General features: G+C 42.8%; 1 protein-coding gene across 1 annotated transcript in view; it reads right to left on the bottom strand.

Moving 5' to 3' along the window:
* KIN (Kin17 DNA and RNA binding protein) overlaps positions 1-19,180 on the bottom strand; it is a 33,147-nt gene extending 13,967 nt beyond the window's left edge. The window contains exons 1-7 of the mRNA XM_046010753.1: positions 19,028-19,180; positions 13,735-13,829; positions 8,993-9,036; positions 8,787-8,909; positions 7,513-7,694; positions 4,077-4,125; positions 3,029-3,086 (exon numbers count right to left, since the gene is read on the bottom strand). Of these exons, the coding sequence (XP_045866709.1) occupies positions 3,029-3,086; positions 4,077-4,125; positions 7,513-7,694; positions 8,787-8,909; positions 8,993-9,036; positions 13,735-13,829; positions 19,028-19,141 (665 nt within the window). The 5' untranslated portion in view covers positions 19,142-19,180. The remainder of the gene's footprint in view (positions 1-3,028; positions 3,087-4,076; positions 4,126-7,512; positions 7,695-8,786; positions 8,910-8,992; positions 9,037-13,734; positions 13,830-19,027) is intronic.
* Between the last annotated feature and the right edge of the window lie 115 nt (positions 19,181-19,295).

Below are 19,295 nucleotides of genomic sequence, written 5' to 3'. Positions count from 1 at the left end.
GGGAGGGAGACAGAGAATCTCAAGCAGACTCCCTGCCAAGTCGGGAGGCAGATGCGGGCTCGATCCCACAACCCTGAGATCACGACCTGAGCTGAAGTCAAGAGTTGGGCACTTAACCAACCGAGCCACCCAGGCGCCCCAGCTGTGTATTTATATACATAATTTTAAAGATTTTATTTTTATTTATTTAACAGAGAGAGAGATCACAAGCAGAGAGGCAGGCAGAGAGAGAGAGCAGGGGAAGCAGGCTCCCCGCTGAGCAGAGAACCCGATTTGGGGCTTGATCCCAGGACCCTGAGATCATGACCTGAGCCGAAGGGAGAGGTGTAACCCACTGAGCCACCCAGGCACCCCAGCTGTGTACTATATTTGGTATTACACTAGCTGCTCTAACAATAACATCCCTCTGCACCGAAGATTCTATTAGAGGCTGACAAACCGAGATGGGGCAAGATGGGGCTAAAATCAAGGCAAGAAATGAACAGTAACAGATTGGAAATAGAATGTTTGCTTCTAGAACAGCCCTACAATTCTGCTATCAGGAACTGGAGCGGGTCCTAACACAATTAATGAAGAAAAGCTCCAAAACAGAAATGGAAACCGAGTAACCTCTGTTCAAACACTGGAGAAGCAGGGCTTGTCTCTGTGCCTCAATATAATATCAAGTATCAATTCTTTATATCCAGAGCCTTTCGTTCATTCTGAGTTTTAGATAAACAAGAGAGATAAATCAACAGGAAAATAAATCTCAAACTCTATTAAAATAGACCATAATCTCAGAAAAAGAAAATTTAGACGAGTCTTTCCATTGTATTACCTGTGACACTACTTATAAGTTATTATGGATACTTGAGACTGAACTTACAGAACTTAATCAAATAAAACTATTTTTCCTAATAACGCCAGAGCATCGGGGAAAGAAGGCTAACTAGCAGACCCCAGAGGGAACAGGTCCTCATCCTTGGAGTTAATACATGTTACCTTATTGGCAAAAGGGTCTCTGCAAATGAGATTAAGTTATAGCTTCTGAGATGAGATTACTGTGGGTGGCGGGAGTGGCCTCTCCATGCAACCACACGCATCCTTTTACGAGGGAAACAGGCAGAGGTGACACGCAGAGGTGATGTGAAGACGGAGCCAGAAGAGACCGGAAGACACTGCTTCTGAAAACTGAAGGACGCAGCCACAAGCTAAGGAATGCCAAGAGCCAAAAGAAACTGGAAAAGGCAAAGAACGTCTCCCCACCCCGCCCCTCCAGACCCTCTGGAAGAAGTGTGGCTCCACACACAGCCTGATTTCAGCTCAAGGATACTGACTTCAGACTTCTGGCCTCCAGAGACACAAAACTTTTCTGCGTTTCAAGACACTTGGTTTGGGGCACCTGGGTGGCTCGGTTGGTGAAGCGTCTGCCTTTGGTTCAGGTCATGATCCCAGAGTCCTGGAATCAAGACCTGCACTGGGCTCCCTGGTGTGCGGGGAGTCAGCTTCTCCCTATGCCCCTCCCCCTGCTTGTGCTCTCTCTCACTTTGCTCCCTCTGTCTCAAATACTAAAATCTTTTAAAAAAAGATACTTGGTTTATGCTAATTTGTTACAGCAGCCATAGAAAACTAATACAAGGGAGACCAGTTTGGGGGCCACTGGGACCAATTTTAACATTTATTCACACTCAGGAACAACAAGCAATAAGGGAGAACTGAGTGAGACAGGTACAGGTCCAAAACCGTAAGGCACGTGTGGGTTGATACATGTGAATCTGTCTTCTAGGTCATGTCCTACCAATACTGTGAAAACAATCTGTCTTCTAGGTCATATCCTACCAATACTGTGAAAACAATTTTCCTTTCAAATGTGCCGTATGTGGAACCCAACTGACCACCTCCTTCGTGTATCTAACACAGGTGTCAATTCTGAAACGTTTAGGTCAAAGCGAAGATCTCTGGCCAGACATCCCGAAGCAGCTGTACATTGGTTCAATCTATTTCCTTCACATCTCCTGGCCGCTTACCTAGCCGTGCCAAGAAGCACTGGCCTACAACTTACCCAAGAAAACCGAGTTAGCTCTTAAATAAACCACATGTTAAAATACTAAGTAAAATAGCAAATATTGGCCAACCCCAAACAAAATTCTGCTAGACGCTGGGAAATACCAGTAGGAAGGTCCTTTCCTGAGTATGCGTTGTCTCGTTTTATTTAATCTCCGTAACCAAACCGGACACGTTGTGCATCACAGACAGTGAATAAATATTTGGGGAAAGGACAGATAAGCACTGAAGGTGCAAAGGGAACAGAGGCGCCTGACCACGCACCATGCTGGGGCTTGGCAAACTCCAACCTGAGGGCCAGAGGCAGGCTGCTGCCTGTCTTCAGAAATAAGATCTTACTGGAATACAGCCACGTGCGTTTGTTGACTCACTGTCTGCGGCATCCTTCTCACTCCAATGGCAGTCTAGTGGTTGTGACAAAGACCGATGGCCAATAACGTCTACGATATTGACTATGTGGCCTTTTACTGAAAAGCTCCGTCAGGCCCTGCTCGGTGACTACACCAGGCAGCAGGGAGGCGGCTACGAGTGCACGCCGACCGGCACGTGTGCCCTCCACCAGGGGCTAAGAAGATGCGTGAGTAACCTAGTCTCTGTCTCACAACATCTTAACACAGGTGGCAGAACAAAAACTGTATCCCCCAGCTAATACTTAAACTCGGTGAGTGAGCTGTGATAGAAAAATCAATAGCGTTACACAGAGGGGACCATTATGCGGAGAAAGACCCGCAGGAAAGCAAGAACTTGTCATGTGAGGCATTCACTCGAAATGTGCCTTTCCTCAGAAGCATCCTATCATCATGGACAGGTAAGGAAAAAAAATAGCTCCTAACAAACAAAATCAAACCACCATCAAACGGAAACAAGACAAGGGAAAACATTATAACCAGAAAAAAAAAAATTCACAGTCCTGAAGCTTTTAAAACGTAGTCATCAGCATTTCACAAAACTCTCAAGTTCCAAGAGGTCTGCTCCTGGAGCTCACCTGGATTTGGAGGACGTTGCTGCCGAACTACATGCTCCTTTATTCAAATAGAATGTAACTGGAAGGAAAAAATGATATATTTTTTACATGCATATTTCATCATACATATAGTAAGTGTGTGTGTGTGTTGGTGCGTGCGTGCACGCATGCGTGTATGTTTCAGGAAAATTATAAAACTTATCAGATAAGATCAGAATGTATCCACATAGACGCTGGTGGACATTTTGAATAAACAAGAGCGGGAATGCTACCCAGCTACCCAGAGAGGATGACTTCCTGCAGATAATACTGAGCAATGCTCACAGAGCTGGGAATTGAGCTACCAACGACTGCCTTGGCCACTCCCTGCCTCCACAGCTCCCCCTCCCTGTGCTAAGGGGACAGGACTCCAAGTCTGTTTGGGTGTATATTACAGCTCTTACACATGGTTTGGAGCTGGAGTCTGAATGTCTGTGGCCCCCTAAAACTGGTATGTTGAAAACCTAATGTCCGAAGTGATGCGATTAGGAGGGGGGGAGATTCAGGAGGTATTAGTAAGGTTCTTTTGCTCTAAACCAATCAGAATAATCCCACTTCATTTCCCTGTGACTGCTTCAGGTGGAGGCTGATATGCTCCGGCCAGTGATATTCGGAAGGAAGTCTGCTGGCCGGAGGAGTGTTTTCTAAGTAAAGTTTCCTTGCTCACAGGGGACTCCGGAAGAGATGCCCTCCGTCGTCCTCTGGACAAGGTGGGTGTGCATACAATGGCCAAAGTGCCCGCCGCCACCTTGTGTCCAGCGGCTGACAGACGGCCTGGCATCCAGAACCGCTCTACTTCTGGGACTCTTACTCTGGCAACATATTTCCTTATTATTTAGACTAGTTTTAGTTGGTTTTGTTACTTGTAGTTGACGGCACCCTACCTGGTTCATTGTTACCTTTTCATAAACCGGTAAAAACAATGCATTCCAGACAGATTATACATCTTGCCCCCAAACATGGCGCTAGTTTTTGGCAGAGCCGATATAAAATCATCCATATTAAAAGAGTAAGAAAAAAGTAAAACCACCTTTTTCTTCGTCATTGTCTCTGCTTAATTCCGTAAAAATAGGGGCCTCCTAAAAGGCAAAAAAAAAGAAAAGAAAGAAAGAATAAAGAAAAAAAGAGGATGATTGTTTGGTTCACAGTGCATTTCCTATCAATATTCAAGAGTCCCAAACTATGACTTGCTACCTATGTTGCCAAGGCAGCTCCAACATGCAGCTCTGAAATGGTTAAGATCCAAGCACCTGGGTTGCTCAGCTGGTCAAGTATCTGCCTAAGGCTCTGGCCAGGATCCCAGAATCCTGGGATCATGTCCTACATTGAGGTCCCTGTTCAGTGGGGAATCTGCTTCTCCCTCCCTCCTGCTTGTTTCTCTCTCTCTCTCTCTCTCTCTCTCAAATAAATAAATGAGATCTTTTTAAAAAATAAAATAAAATGATTAAGATCCTAGTTAAGAAATTATATGTGCTGCAAATATTCTTCAACTGAGAATTATTCCAAAGGGGAAAAAAGTGGTTTCTTTGTACCACATTGCAGAAGATTACCTACATTTTTATTTCTACTACAATTTAAACAGGAAACAACATAAAACAATAAACCTTAAGAATTTTGGCTAGAGGATGGGGTGCCAGGGTGGCTCAGTGGGTTAAGCATCTGCCTTTGGCTCAGGTCATGATCTCAGGGTCCTGGGAACCAGCTCCGCATCGGGCTCCCTGCTCAGTGGGGGAGTCAGTTTCTCCCTCTCCCTTCCACTGCTCATGCTCTCTCTTGCTTGCTCTCTCTCTCTCTTAAATAAATAAAATCTTAAAAAAAAATAGAAAAGAATTTTAGCTAGAGAATTACTTTAAAAAGCAAAACCCTTCTATACAGTGGGAGCGTTTAGTGTTAAGATCAAGAGCCTAAGACTAACTCATGCAGAACCGCAGGTCAAACCCCCCTCTGTACGTTATTAGCTCCGGCACCTGTCAATCTCACCATCTCCCTGTACCTCAACTATTCTGTCTATGAAATAGGAATACTATGCACATCTAGAGGTGTCATGAGGATAAAATAGGATAAAATAAAGGAAGCACTTAGCATAACGCCTGCAACAGGGTTTGATAAATGTTAACTGTCATTTCTACTAATAAAAATGTTGTCTTGCGGGGACACCTGAGTGGCTCAGTTGGTTGAGCAGCTGCCTTTGGCTCAGGTCATGATCCCAGCATCCTGGGATCGAGTCCCACATCGGGCTCCTTGCTCTGCAGGGAGCCTGCTTCTCCCTCTGACTCTGCTTGCCACTCTGTCTGCCTGTGCTCGCTTGCTCTCTCTCTCTCTCTGACAAATAAATAAATAAAAATCTTTAAAAAAAAAAAAAAGAGGCAAACTGCATTTTCCAAGACAGTGAAAGCCTCGAGGCTGATGTGTTTAAAAAAAAAAAAAAAAAAAAAAATGTTGTCTTGCGATGCAGCTGAGATATTCTTCTCTCCATTAGGATCTCATAAAGGAAGGCAAAAGACAAGATGTTACGTTTTAAAAACTGATAATATTTAAGAGTGAAATGAGGAAATGAGGAAACACTGAGCAGTAGGATTTCCCCCGCCTTTAAGGGGAGGATGCTATTTATACTTAAAGAGTGCAAATTAACTTGAAGATTTTAGTGGAATTAAGCTAAAATGTTACAAAAGGTAAACGAATTTCCTCCATATAAGATGTGATCCTTCTTAATTTCCACAATAGGAAATTACCATTGTCCCTCTACTGAAAGCAGAGGTTTAAAAATGAAAAAGGTGAGTCAATTTCAGAAATAAAAAGCTTTAGATCTGAGGCGCCTGAGTGCTCAGTGGGTTAAGCCTATGCCTTCTAGTTGGGTCGTGATCTCAGGGTCCTGGGATGGAGCCCCGCATTGGGCTCTCTGCTCAGAGGGAAGCCTGCTTCCTCCTCTCTCTCTCTCTCTGCCTGCCTCTCTGCCTACTTGTGATCTCTCTCTGTCAAGTGAATAAATAAAATCTTAAAAAAAAAAAAAAAGCTTTTAGATCTTAGGCAAGGGTTTAAATTTGACAATTACAGCAGTTTAACCATTGTTTTACTTTAATACAGAAAACTCCTAAAAGACTGTGAATAAATGCATCTTAACACAAGCATATAGAAAGAGTACCATTATAACACGTGCACCCATCACTTATCAAGGTCAACTAACATGGTATAAAAGCTGACTCATAAACAGATCTTCACTTTCTTATCACCGGCTACTTCCGGCATCGCTCTGTACTGAACAGCTTCTATCAGACATGTACATTAATGATCAGAGCCCCTGTATTCACCATAGCCAAACTCTGAAAACAAGCCACACACTTCTCAACAGGAGAATGGTAAGTTGTGTGATATTCATAAAATGGAGCAGCAGACATCACTTTAAAAAAAAAGAGTTAAACACCGACAGGAAAGAACACAGGTACAGGAAACATAAAGAACGTTCTGTTTGAGTTAAAGAAGCCAGACAGGGAGTATACGGTACAATCTCATTTCTACGAAGTTCAAGAATACACTAACAGATAATCAATAGTGCTACGTTAGAACCCTGGCTCCTTCTTGGAGGAAGGGAACTATTCACCGGGAATGACTGTGAGTCTGGAAACGGTCTGTATCTTGATCTGGGGGGGTCACTACACAGGCTCTCCATCCTTCTGCTTCCATCCATCCATCTAAAGACACATCCACGTGTAAAATTTCACTGAGCTTTAGTCACCTTAAGAGTAACGCCCATCATACACTTTATCACATGTATTTTATACCACAATAAGCTTTTTAAAAATACTAAATGGCTAGTGGTTCACATATATACTAGGTTATTTTCCTACACACACATAACTTCTGATAGGTAAGCACCATGAGGCAGGAGTTTTTACCTTTTGTTTACTGCTCTATCTCCAGTGCCTAGAAGAAGGCCTAGAAGGGAGTACCCAATAAATATTTGTTAAAATAAATGCCTTACTCTAGTTACGCCAACACCTGGACCACCTGAAACACGTCTACCTGCCCCATTTATCTGCGTTTTGCCCATTGCTTCTTCAAGCCCAGTGGTAGCTACCTTCAGATACTCTGCACCCTCCCCAGGCTGGGCCGGGTGCTGGATCTCCAGGTTCCCACACTTTGTTTAACTAAGCACTGCATTAATTCCAGCCAAGTGATGTGATCTGCTTTGTCTCCCCCATTAGCTATCGGCGCTGCCTGAGGGATAAGGAATCCGAGGGATAAGGATAAGTATATAAGGAAATCTTATATACTTCCTCACAGACCGTGAGGCAGTAACTTAGGAAATGAACCCAGATTTGTCTCAACTCCAAAACCTAGGCTTTTACACTCAGCCATGTTCTTTCTTCTCTTAATTAAGGAACGAGACCTATAAAATTACATTCAGTGCTTAAAAATTTTGTTTGAGACCTTTTCCTGTTGCTTCCTGGAATGATACTGGCACTCACCTGTTCTTTCCCTTCCAGACCTCTTCTCACTTGTTCTTCAATAAATTTGGCTGTTTTTTCCTCATCGTCAAGGTCCTGCTTCTTCTTCTTCTCTAGTTCCAGTTGCCGGCGGATAGTTTCTGGGTCCCTGTCTATGTACTGAATATACCAGCCCTTTGGTGTCTCATCCACCTTGCACAAACCTTTAAAAAAAATAAAAGATTAAAAAATAATAATAAAAAATTTTCTAAAAATTTAAAAATAAAAGATTTGTATACAATCTAAACTAAAAGTACATACAAATGTGTTTGATCTCTGCATCATGTGCTTATTCCTTCAAACACATTCATTCAAACACATTCAGATACACAAATTCATGCATCCCACAAATTTTCCATGCTCACAGCTGATGACACTTAGATATTTTAAGTGGAATATTTTACCTCCTTAGACAGAAAAAATTAGTATTCTGATTTTTCACTAGCTAGGTTAAGTCAACTATGTAAGCAGGGGAAACACATGAAAGAAGTATTATCTTGCTTAGTAATTAGTTAACTGTGTCTAAGTAGTTAAAGTTCAAGGAGAACATGATATTCTGCTAACTTAACTAAGCAGAAATTTTCCCCATCAGATGGAATAAAGGAACACACTGAATAAGTAATACATTGACACAAAATTTCTTTTTCCTCTCTTCCTAAGCTTTAGCCTAGGAAGATCAGAAATGGAATAAGCTCCAACAAATTGTTAAAGAACTCTGTGGGGTGCCTCCCTAGCTTGGTCGGGGGGGGGTCTGACTCTTGATTTCAGCTCAGGTCATGATCTCAGGGTCATGAGATCAAGCTCCGCATTGGGCTCCCCCCTCAGCATGGAATCGGATTTAGACTGTCTCCCTCTGCCTCCCTCTGCCCCTCCCACTTGTGTTCTCTCTCTCTAATAAATAAATAAATAAATTTAAATATTTAAATATTTGTTACCTCCTTAAGCAGGGGTAACAAAGGCTTCCAAAAGTAAAATGAATAAGGGGGTAAAAAAAGGGAAGGACTGATAGTAATTCTTACCCCAGATGAGAGGGGATGCTTTGGTGATACATCTTTGCACGATCAAAAGAACCATTCCAGACACTCCATATTCAAGTGTAACCCACAGAATCAATCCTGGAAGATTATGCTCCTCTCAGCCAGTTTTTCATTGCCCTATCTGTCCAAGTTTCCATAAATTTACATGGAAATTATGACAACTGTCTCTCCTTGCACTGGAGCCACGTAACAACTAGTCACATCCTGTCTTACTCTTACCTTCTCTGCCCAGCCACTTTGTAAAATCAGTGAGAGTCTCCCACTGAGTGGCATTCATATGGATGTGCTCCCGGTGGCTGATATACTCATTATACACGATGTTGTTGTGAACTCTCTTAGTGCCTACGAACAAAATGCAACACCATCACTCCTGGGCAGGTTACAACATGGTGATGTTACTATATGCGCAACACCAGGATGCTTACCAAAGCGTCTCCTGAGAAGTTCTAGAAAGTCATTTCGGAATTCCCTAATACGGAAAGGAAAAGAAAGCATTATGTCACTTTTACAAATATAAAGCATCATTTCTCTGAAATGTAAGCCACCATACAGTTTCAATGTCCAATGATACATGAACCATCTATGTGAATATCTGTTAAGAATCTTTCAAAGCTGAAAAAGGAAGGAATCCCAAAAGACTATAGCTTTCCAGAATGACAGGTCAAAGTCAGTCTGGAGGGAAACTGTCAGCGTTGGCAGAGAAGCCATAACCAAAGTGACTACGCATCTTTGCAGAGGTTCCTTCATCAAGTGTCTTAGTGCTACTGAATTGGCATAACGACACTTGTCTTTTTGATGGTAAAAAAACTTCCCTTATTCCACGGGAAATTGGTACTCACTGTGTCCCTCTGCACTGAGTACACTGTGGTAAGTGTCCTTAACACAGGTAAACATACGTGAGTAAAACACAAATCCGGACCCAGGTTACAATCTAGCAGAAGCAATCACAATAGAAACCAAACTGCAAGAGATGTAACAAAGTATCAGGGGAGGCCAGGGAGATTCCTAATATGGGCAGCAAAGTCTAAAGAGGACTTTAGGGGTGCCTGGGTGGCTCAGTTGGTTTAAGAGTCTGCTTTCAGGTCAGGTCATGATCTCAGGATCCTGGGATTGAGCACCGCATCGGGCTCCCTGCTCGGCGGAGAGCCTGCTTCTCCTTCTCCCACTCCCCCTGCTTGTGTTCCCTCTCTCGCTGTTTCTCTTCAAGTAAATAAATAAAATCTTTTAAAAAATAAAAATAAAAAACAAGTAGGACTTTAGAAGTGAAGAGAAAGAGAAGACCTTTCCCAGCTGGCAGAGATACGAAAGCGTCACACTTGGGAAATGAAAATCTAATTGGGCTAAGGTTGAGAGTAGATATAAATGGGGGATGCAGTGGGATAGAACAGAAGAATGGGGTGTGGGTGCAAAACACAGCTGGAAAATACCAGGAAGGCTAATCTTCAGAGTATCTTGAATGTCATGCTCAAGAGGGAGGGTTTGATGCATGCCGTGGAAAAGCACCAAATAATTTATTGAGGAATTAGTCTGTGAAAATCTGTGATTTAGAAAGATAATCTTGCGGAAAGTATAGAATAGGAATTCTTAAAGAGTGGTCCCCAGAGGAGTGGCATTGACATCACCGGGCAACTAGACAGAAATGCTAAGTCTCTAGCCCCACCAGAACCTGCCACTATGGTCCCGAGCCCTCCAGGTGACTCGGATGCGTGAAGAGGTTTGTGACCCACGGGCATAAAGCATGATTGGGAGGAGCGGAAGCTGCAGTTGGGGGCCCAGTGAGGAAATCAGGGAATTAATTTGGGCAAGAGAGAATAAGAACTATTATTACTGGAGTCTTGAGAATGGAGAGGATGCAAGTTTAAAGGATACCGTAGAGGAAACTTGATGAGGACTTCCCAGACTGGCATTCCAGGTAGGAAGTCATCAGCCAGCCGAGGATAATAAGCAGATGTGGTGGGCAGAATACTGCCCTTAGCTTTAAAATGTTGGCTCTGAGAGAGCCTTCAGAAATAAAGAATTGTGCAGAAAAAAAAAAAAATCTACAACTCAAGACAAATCTCCTGTGTACTAAGGAGAAAGCCAAGTGGGCGCCCTGAAGAACGTTGTTGCATTTGAGGAGCTGGGGGACAGGCAGAAGCATTCAGGAAGACAGGAAGACAGTAAGCAGCGGGAGGAGGAGTAGGAAAGAATGGAAAACAGAGAGGTGTTTATGGACAGTTAAGAAAAGATACAGAGGAAGATGGAGAGAGGCACAAGCGACCCTTCCAGAGGCTGCCGGAGGTGGAGGGCAGCTACCGTGGACACAGTGGATGAGGGTGGGGAGGAAGGCTCTAGTGCGGACGGCTCTTGCCAGAATGGTATTTCCCCAAATGTGGCCCATGTAGCCTAGTGGTATTCCAGACAGTTTTTTTATTTTTAATTTTTTCCATTTTTTAAAAAAGATTTTATTTATTTGGCAGAGAGCAAGAGAGAAAGAGAGAGAGAACAAGCAGGAAGAACAGCAGGCTGAAGGAGAGGGAGAAATAGGCTTCCCACTAAGCAGAGACTCCAATGTGGGACTCGATCCCAGGACCCCGGGATCATGACCTGAGCTGAAGGCAGATGCTTAAACTGGCTGAGCCACCCAGGTGCCCCTCCAGATAGCTTTGGTTGGTTCAGATAAATCCTCTTTGCCTTTTTCACTGTGCTACTTGCCTTGATGGCACAAAAGCCATGCAGGGCGAACCTGCTGGCATCTTAGCCAAGTCTAGGCAGTGGGTGGTGAGGCCACAGTATACTAGCCCAGGTCTTCTTCATGGGCAGGGGCTCGCAGTGAAAGTCAATGTCAGTTTCATCAAGAATGTCTTTGACAATGCAGTATCATTGATAGTATTACAACTCAACCTTCCACCATCCTGTGTGATGAAATGCGACTATGAGTTAACCACTTCTGCCGCTGGTCAGTGGTTGTGGTGAGCAAATCACTTGTGCCGTTGTTTGGGCCACGTGCTGAACTGCCTTTTCCACAGAGCACCATTTTGTGGGAAACAATGACTGACAGATCAACCATGATTACTCCAAACTGGATATTTAGTAGACATTTTCTCAAGCATAAACAAAGGGAGCCTTGTCATGTCAAGGAAAACAACTGACGGTACTTGCGGCCAATGATAAAATTTGAGCTTTCGAGCAAAAATCCGCATCTGGCAAGTTAGCATCAGCCACTGAGAGTCTGATGTACTTTCCAAAACTTCAAGACATTGCTGATGACACCGACGCTGATATTAATAAAAGTGATTTTATGCTATTATGTCATGAAATGTGTCACCATTCCGAATACACGGTGAGCCAATATTTTACAAATGACCAATGCATGATGATATAAAATCACACGCAGGTGTGAGAAGTACAAAGTGAAAGGTCAGGGGTTCATGATGTAATAGGGTACAAAAAGTTTGCTGATGTGGTTTCAGATTCTACACTGCAACTAATCTTTAAGAAACTACCATGCCAGGGAGGCCTGGGCGGTTCAGGTGGTTGAGCCACTGACTCTGGATTTCGGTTCAGGTCATGGTCTAAGGGTCCTGGGATCGAGCCCTGCGTCTGGCTCCACACTCAGTGGAGAGTTTGCTTGTGGATTCTCTCTCCCCTTGGCCCATCCCCCAACTCAAGCCCAGGTGCACAACCTCTAAAATAATAATAAATAACCCCCCCCCAAAAAAAGTTTAAGAAACTACCATGCCATTGTTTTGATGTAATATCAAAGAAGAATATGCAAAATTATCTGAAAAGGACTATTAAAATATTACCCCATTCCAGCTCTACATCTATGAACAGGGTGGGTTTTCTTTGTGTTTCCCAAAACATTTTGAAACAAACTGAATGCAGAAGCAGCTGTGGAATCCAACCATCTTCTATTAAGTCAGACATTGCAGTTGGCAAAAATGTAAACAATGCCACTCTTACCTTTTTTGTTTTAGAAAAGATATGCTCTTTATTTTTTTTTTTTTAAGATTTTATTTATTTACTTGAAAGACAGAGATCACAAGCAGCAGAGAGGCAGGCAGAGAGACAGGAGGAAGCAGGCTCCCTGCAGAGCAAAGAGCCTGATGTGGGACTGGATCCCAGGACCCTGGGATCATGACCTGAGCCAAAGGCAGAGGCTTTAACCCACTGAGCCACCCAGGCGCCCCAAGATATGCTCTTTAAATTAAAAAATTCATTTATCTTAACATGCAATAGGTTTCTTATTGTTATTTTTTATAAAGATTTTATTTATTTATTTGACAAACAGAGATCACAAGTAGGCAGAGAAGCAGGCAGAGAGAGAGGAGGAAGCAGGCTCCCTGCTGAGCAGACAGCCGATGTGCCGCTCGATCCCAGGACCCTGGGATCATGACCTGAGCCGAAGGTAGAGGCTTTAACCTACCGAGCTACCCAGGAGCTCCTCTTATTGTTATTTTAAATAAAATAATAAATACATTAATTTTTCATTTTTAATGTCTAATTTACAAATAGCAATGTATCACTATCAAGTATCAATATCAAATATAAACAAAAGCTCTTTGGGGTTTTTCAATAATTTTTAAGGGTGGAAAGGGGTCCTAAGACCAAAAGGTCTAGAACTTTGGAAAGAAAGAGCTAGAAGTAAAACTGGACATTAATAGTAATAATAATTATCAGCTATTAATCGAGTACTGGGTACTCTTCTAAACACATTAGAAATATTAACTCATTAATCTTTAAATAAACTGCATAGAATAAAGGGAACACTTGGAAGATGATGATGTTTTTAGTCCCATTTTACAGATGAGCAGACAAAAGCACAGACAAAAGCAAATGTAAGTGGTTCGGCCCGTCACACAGCTCCTGAGTAGAGAAGCCTGGACTTGCAGGCTTTAAGGCAGACGGTCTGACTCCGGAGCTGTGCTCTGAGCCACAACCGAGTTAGAAAGAAAGATAGTATTTTAGGTTTGAAGTGCAAGACTAAATTGTGAGAAGCACTTTTGCAACAATTTCATACTATGATAAACTGTCAAAGGAAAATAAAACCTGAGCACAGGGTACTACAGCTATCGTGCTAATGTGTAAGGAATGGACACAGCTCCCAATACAGAAAATACTAAGCATCTACTCAATGTCCGACTAAATAAAGCTCATGAGGAAAGGATGTCTTTAAGTTACTTACTCTGAAAAATAATCCATAAATTGCTGAGGATTTTCGGAAGCGAGCAAGAGTTGTCTCTGATGAGATTCAGACATACAGTGACATTTGAAGCCATTCTACAAAGATGCAAAGGTCGCAGTTACATTCTGATGTATGTCATCATAAGGGGCCCTAAACAGAAGTACGTAATCAACCCTAAAAAGCTGCTCTTTGATGATAAATTGTAAAAAAAGAAAAAAAGTTAAAAAATCACTAGCTTTAAGCTATTATTTTATTTAAAAGTTTTTTACGAGGTTGAGTTACGCAACACTCCTAATTAAAGTATAACCATGGATGACAGAGACAGAAAAACACTGCTTTGGAAAACTGACATTAGTAAGAAATCTGACAGAACAGTGACTTTGGTTTTTTTTGTGTGTTTTTTGGGTGTGTGTGATTTTGTTTTTTAAATCACTTTAACAAATTCTGTTGAGCGCTTACTTCATGTAGTGTTGTGCGAGTTCTCGGAGGGATGGAATGAAGGAAACTGGGTCGGTAGTGAATTTCCATTAAGGGGACTATTTTCAGTCTACCTTAGATCATTATCCGAAATACACCGTGGCATATCACAGAAACCTCATGTTAAATACACTGAACCTGCATCTTCTTCAGACGACTGTGAAAGGGTTACAAGCTTTGGCTTTGTATCTATCCGACTTAACATTTACACCTTCTTCATAGAAAGAGAAATGAAAAATGCATCTCTCCTCCTGTATTCCCATTTCAGTGAACAGCACAGTCGCACACCCACAGGGAACCTTAGAGACAGGCACCCTCGAGTCGTCCTCTAGGTCCGCCTTCCGTGTATCACCAAGCCCGCTTCGCCTCCTCCTAAAGAACTCTTCTCCCGTCCCTCGGCTCAATCCCACATCATTAGCCTGATGTCACCACTCATCTTGTTTAGCTTCCCAGGCTTTGGTTGCCTATAGACTACCCATACTGTTTCTACCTCATCTGTGTAGTACCCGTGAATTACTTCAATGTATCTTAAAAGGAAACTTAGTATCAGTCTCATAAATGAGAAAACCAGTACTACTTTCCATAAATTGAAAATAAATCAATAAAGTGGAAATAAAATGATGTTATTCAATTCTAGAAACCCATGAGAGTGGACGGGCAGGAGGGGATATTCTGGATCTGACCACCTTCTCCCTCAATCTTCCAACACTGAGAGATAGGGAGACCCGGGAAGACTTTGGAGGAATCAGTTTCTCCTTCTGCAGGTCATTCTCCAGGGAAGGAAGGCAATGAACAGATTTGAGGGCAAATAGGACAGAACCACCACCAAACGTCTTACTCTGAAATTGGTAACCAAGGGGAAGAATTAAGCCTTTATCCTCCTTTTCCCATTGGAACCATATTTTATGGTAACATTTAAGGATCAAATAGCCCTAGTTAATGAGGAAAAGGACATTTTTATAAAAGAATGGCAGCCAATAATAAATTTAGAAAAATATAAAAAAAAATCCCTTTGCAACTCTTTTTTATTTTTATTTTTATTTTATTTATTTGACAGAGAGAAATCACAAGTAGGCAGAGAGGCAGGCAGAGAGAGAGGAGGAAGCAGGCTCCCCGTGGAGCAGAGAGCCCGGTGTCGGCTCATGACCTGAGCCGAAGGCAGAGGCTTTAACCCACTGAGCCACCCAGTCGCCCCTCCCTTTGCAACTCTTAAGGCAACAATGGACTACGACAAGGATGCTAAAACACCTAAGTAAAAGGTTGATGGGAGATTAGATATATTCCTTACTGGTAACTTGCTCTTGCAAAAGGGAAAATATTAATTTCTACTGTTACTTTACAGGCCAGCATATTTACTCAAATATCTTAGCACTATAAGGTTTTATGGGCTTCCTTATGTGATGTAATAGGAAATACATGGGATCGCCTATGCAGCAGTCTTCCCCAAAATATTTAACCCAAACCTAATCAGGCCTTCAGCTCTAAGTTCCAGTTTACAGAAACTGTAAGTTAAAGAAGGAAGGTGAAAGACAACCACAAGAAAACTTAGTTGTTTCATACCATAAAGTGGCAATGCTCCAAGGCAGTTACTGGTCTAATCTCTTCAAGTCAATGTCAGAAAAACCACAGTAGATTGAAAAGCACAGATATGGAAGCAACGCGCATCAAGAAAGATGAACAGATAAAGAAGCTGGATGGAGACACAGACAATGGAGTATCAGCCATGAAAAGGAACGAGATCTTGCCATTTGTGACAATATGGATGGCCCCAGAGAGTATTATGCTACATGAAATACGTCAGAGAAAGGCAAATTTCCTGATTTCACCCATATGTGGAATCTAAAAACAAATGAATAAACAAAAACAAAAGGGCAATCAGACCTATAAATACAGAGAACAAACTGAAGGTCGCCAGGGGGCGGGGGGGGGGGGGGGGGGGCGGGGGAGGGATGGGCAAAACAGGTGAAGTGGGAGATACAGGCCTCCAATGACGGAATGAATATGTCATGGGAATACAAAGCACAGCACAGGGAATATAGTCAACGGTATTGTAATAATGTTGTATGGTACAGATGATATACTTGTGAACACAGCATAAAGTACAAACTTGTTGTGTATACATAAGGTATAGATCATGTTGGACACCTGAAACTAATGCGACTAATGTGTGTGTAATGTGTGTCAAGGATACTCATATAAAACAATTAACTAAAAAGAAAAGAAAAAGAACTGGGTTTCAGGGGGGCAGTAGAAAGAGTAAGACACGTATGTTCTATACTCAGTTTAGAATTGAGAGAGAATTAAAAGTCCGAATAACCCAACACAGAGATTTTTAAGGAACCGAAGCTACTCTGTATGATACTATAGTAATGGACATATGTTATTATGTGTTTGTCCAAACCCATAGAATGTCCAACATCAAGAGTGAACCCTACTACAGACTTTGGTCATGATGATGTGTCAATGTAGTTTTATTGATTATAACAAAAGTACCACCTTGTTGCAAGGTGATGATCATGGGGAAGTTGTACATATGTGGGGCTCTAATGTGTATGGGAAATCTCTGTATCTTCTACTCATTATGGTTGTGAAACTAAAATTGCTCTTAAAAAAAAAAAATCTATTTTTTTAAAGTCCTAATAACAAATCCAACTCATAGCTTTTGATTTGATCTTGGTTTGAAAAAAACTTTTAAAAAGCATTTGTGGGAGCAAGGGAGGACATGTGAATATGGAGTGTGTATCAGATGACATAAGAGAATATTTGTTGGGGCGCCTGCGTTGCTCAGTGGGTTAAAGCCTCTGCCTTGGGCTCAGGTCATGATCTCAGGGTCCTGGGATCGAGCCCCGCATCGGGCTCTCTGCTCAGCAGGGAGCCTGCTTCCTCCTCTCTCTCTGACTACTTCTCTGCCTACTTGTGATCTCTGTCTGTCAAATAAATAAATAAATAAAATATTTTTTAAAAATTAAAAATAAATAAAAATTTAAAAAAGAGAGAATTTGTTAATTTTGTTATGTGGGATGATGTATATTGTGGCTATGTAGAAAAATATCCAAATATCTTAGAGATGCATACTTAAGTATTTAGAGATGAAATATCATGATGCTTGGAACTTAGTTTAAAATATTTCTGAAGGGACGTCTGGGTGACTCTGTTGGTTAAGGGGCTGCCTTCGGCTCAGGTCATGATCCCAGGGTCCTCGAATCCAGTCCCACATCAGGAATCCTTGCTCAGTGGGGAGCCTGCTTCTCCCTCTGCCCGCTCTGCCTGCCACTCCCCTTGCCTGTGCTCTCTCTAACAAATAAATAAAATCTTTTCTTTTTTTTTTTTTTAAAGATTTTATTTATTTATTTGACAGACAGAGATTTCAAGTAGGCAGAGAGGCAGGCAGAGAGAGAGAGGAAGAAGCAGGCTCCTTGCTGAGCAGAGAACCCGATGCGGGGCTCAATCCCAGGACTCTGAGATCATGACCTGAGCCGAAGGCAGAGGCTTTAACCCACTGAGCCACCCAGGCGCCCCACAAATAAATAAAATCTTAAAAATAAGTAAATAAATAAAATATTTCTTAAAAAAACAAAGACAGGCCAAGTTATTTAAAATATTTAATATGGGTAATGGATATATGGATGTTCACTGTACTGGTCTCTAGTTTTCTGTCTAAGAATTTCACTTTGACTATTAAAAAAGAACGAAATGGGGGCGCCTGGGTGGCTCAGTGGGTTAAGCCTCTCTGCCTTCTGGCTCAGGTCATGATCCCAAAGTCCTGGGATTGAGCCCCACATCCGGCTCTCTGCTCAGCTGGAGATTTAAAAATAAAATCTTTTTTAAAAATAAATAAAAACCAAAAAAGAATGAACTAGAGAGATATGAAAAAGAAAAACTGCATCAGTGTTATTCAATGTAAGTCCTACTTCAGTATCTCATCCCTCGCTGGCAGAAACACGGGAGTAGATTCTTCCAATTACCCAGTGTTCCTCTGCACCTGCCCAACCCAACTCAATCTCCAGAGAAAAATATGATCCTGTCACTAGCTTGCTCTCAATTCTTCAAAGTGCTTTATCATCCACCTCACTAATGAGAAAAAGTATAAACTCCATTGCACGGCATACGAAACTCTCTAAGATCTCCCCAGAGACCCTCAGCGACTATACGCATAATCCACTGATTTAAAACTCACGATCTTACCGGTAGGTACAACTGTTACTTCCACTTTACCAGAGAAGCAAACAGGCAGAGGGAAATAGAAGCAACTTGGCGAAGACTACACAGTTAGGCAGCGGGGCGGCTTGGGGTTCAGGATTCTGACAGTCTGACTCCCGCCCACTACCCTATCCACAGCAATATCCTGGGCCTGGCACACTGTAGGCGCTCCCTAAACGCTCGTTAGATGAGTACTGTGCCAGGGCTCTGTTTCCTTTTTCATCTGACCCCGAAAAGAGCTGTGAATCCTAACCATCCTGCTTCTCTTGAGTTGCGTCAGGTCAGAGACGATTGTTACTGTTCTCCCCCGGGGCATCCGGCACAGCACTGTCCAACAACCCCGTTTTAGGACAGCTGGGGTAGCATCACGTCTACCAGACCTGCAAAACCTTTTCTTATTTCATTTCTTTTCGGAGGAAGATAGTGGAGGAAAGAGGTGTCGAAGACTACGGTTCCCCTAGGATGAGGGCTGCAGCTAAGGGTGGCCCTGCGGAGCTGATTAGCTGACTCGCGCAGCGCGGAGCCCGGACTAAGGGACCCGAGATCCACTCCCTCAACCCCAGCGCCAGGGGCTTGAACCTGGATGTCCAGCAGGGCCCTGTCCAGGCCCGCTTACCTCGTCCCGACACTGCTTCTGGCACATCTGGCAATACCAGCGCAGCTTCTGAAGCCCCTTGGATTTGATCCTGTTGGCGATGGCCTTTGGGGTAAGAAAATCTGACTTCCCCATCGCGACCACCTCAGCGTCAACTTTGCTGAACCCCAGCGCTCCGTCAACCGGAAGCGGAATGAAGCTGACGAGGGTGGGTGGGCGGGACAAATACCAGCCGCGAATAGGAAGGAGGTGGGGCTTCAGGAGGCTGAGCCCCGCAACGCTCGCGAGG

Source organism: Meles meles, chromosome 7 (genome assembly GCF_922984935.1).
Source record: "Meles meles chromosome 7, mMelMel3.1 paternal haplotype, whole genome shotgun sequence".
NCBI classification, from domain to species: Eukaryota; Metazoa; Chordata; class Mammalia; order Carnivora; family Mustelidae; genus Meles; species Meles meles.
The sequence above is the reverse complement of the archived record's forward strand: the minus strand, read 5'-3'. Positions and strand labels throughout refer to the sequence as shown.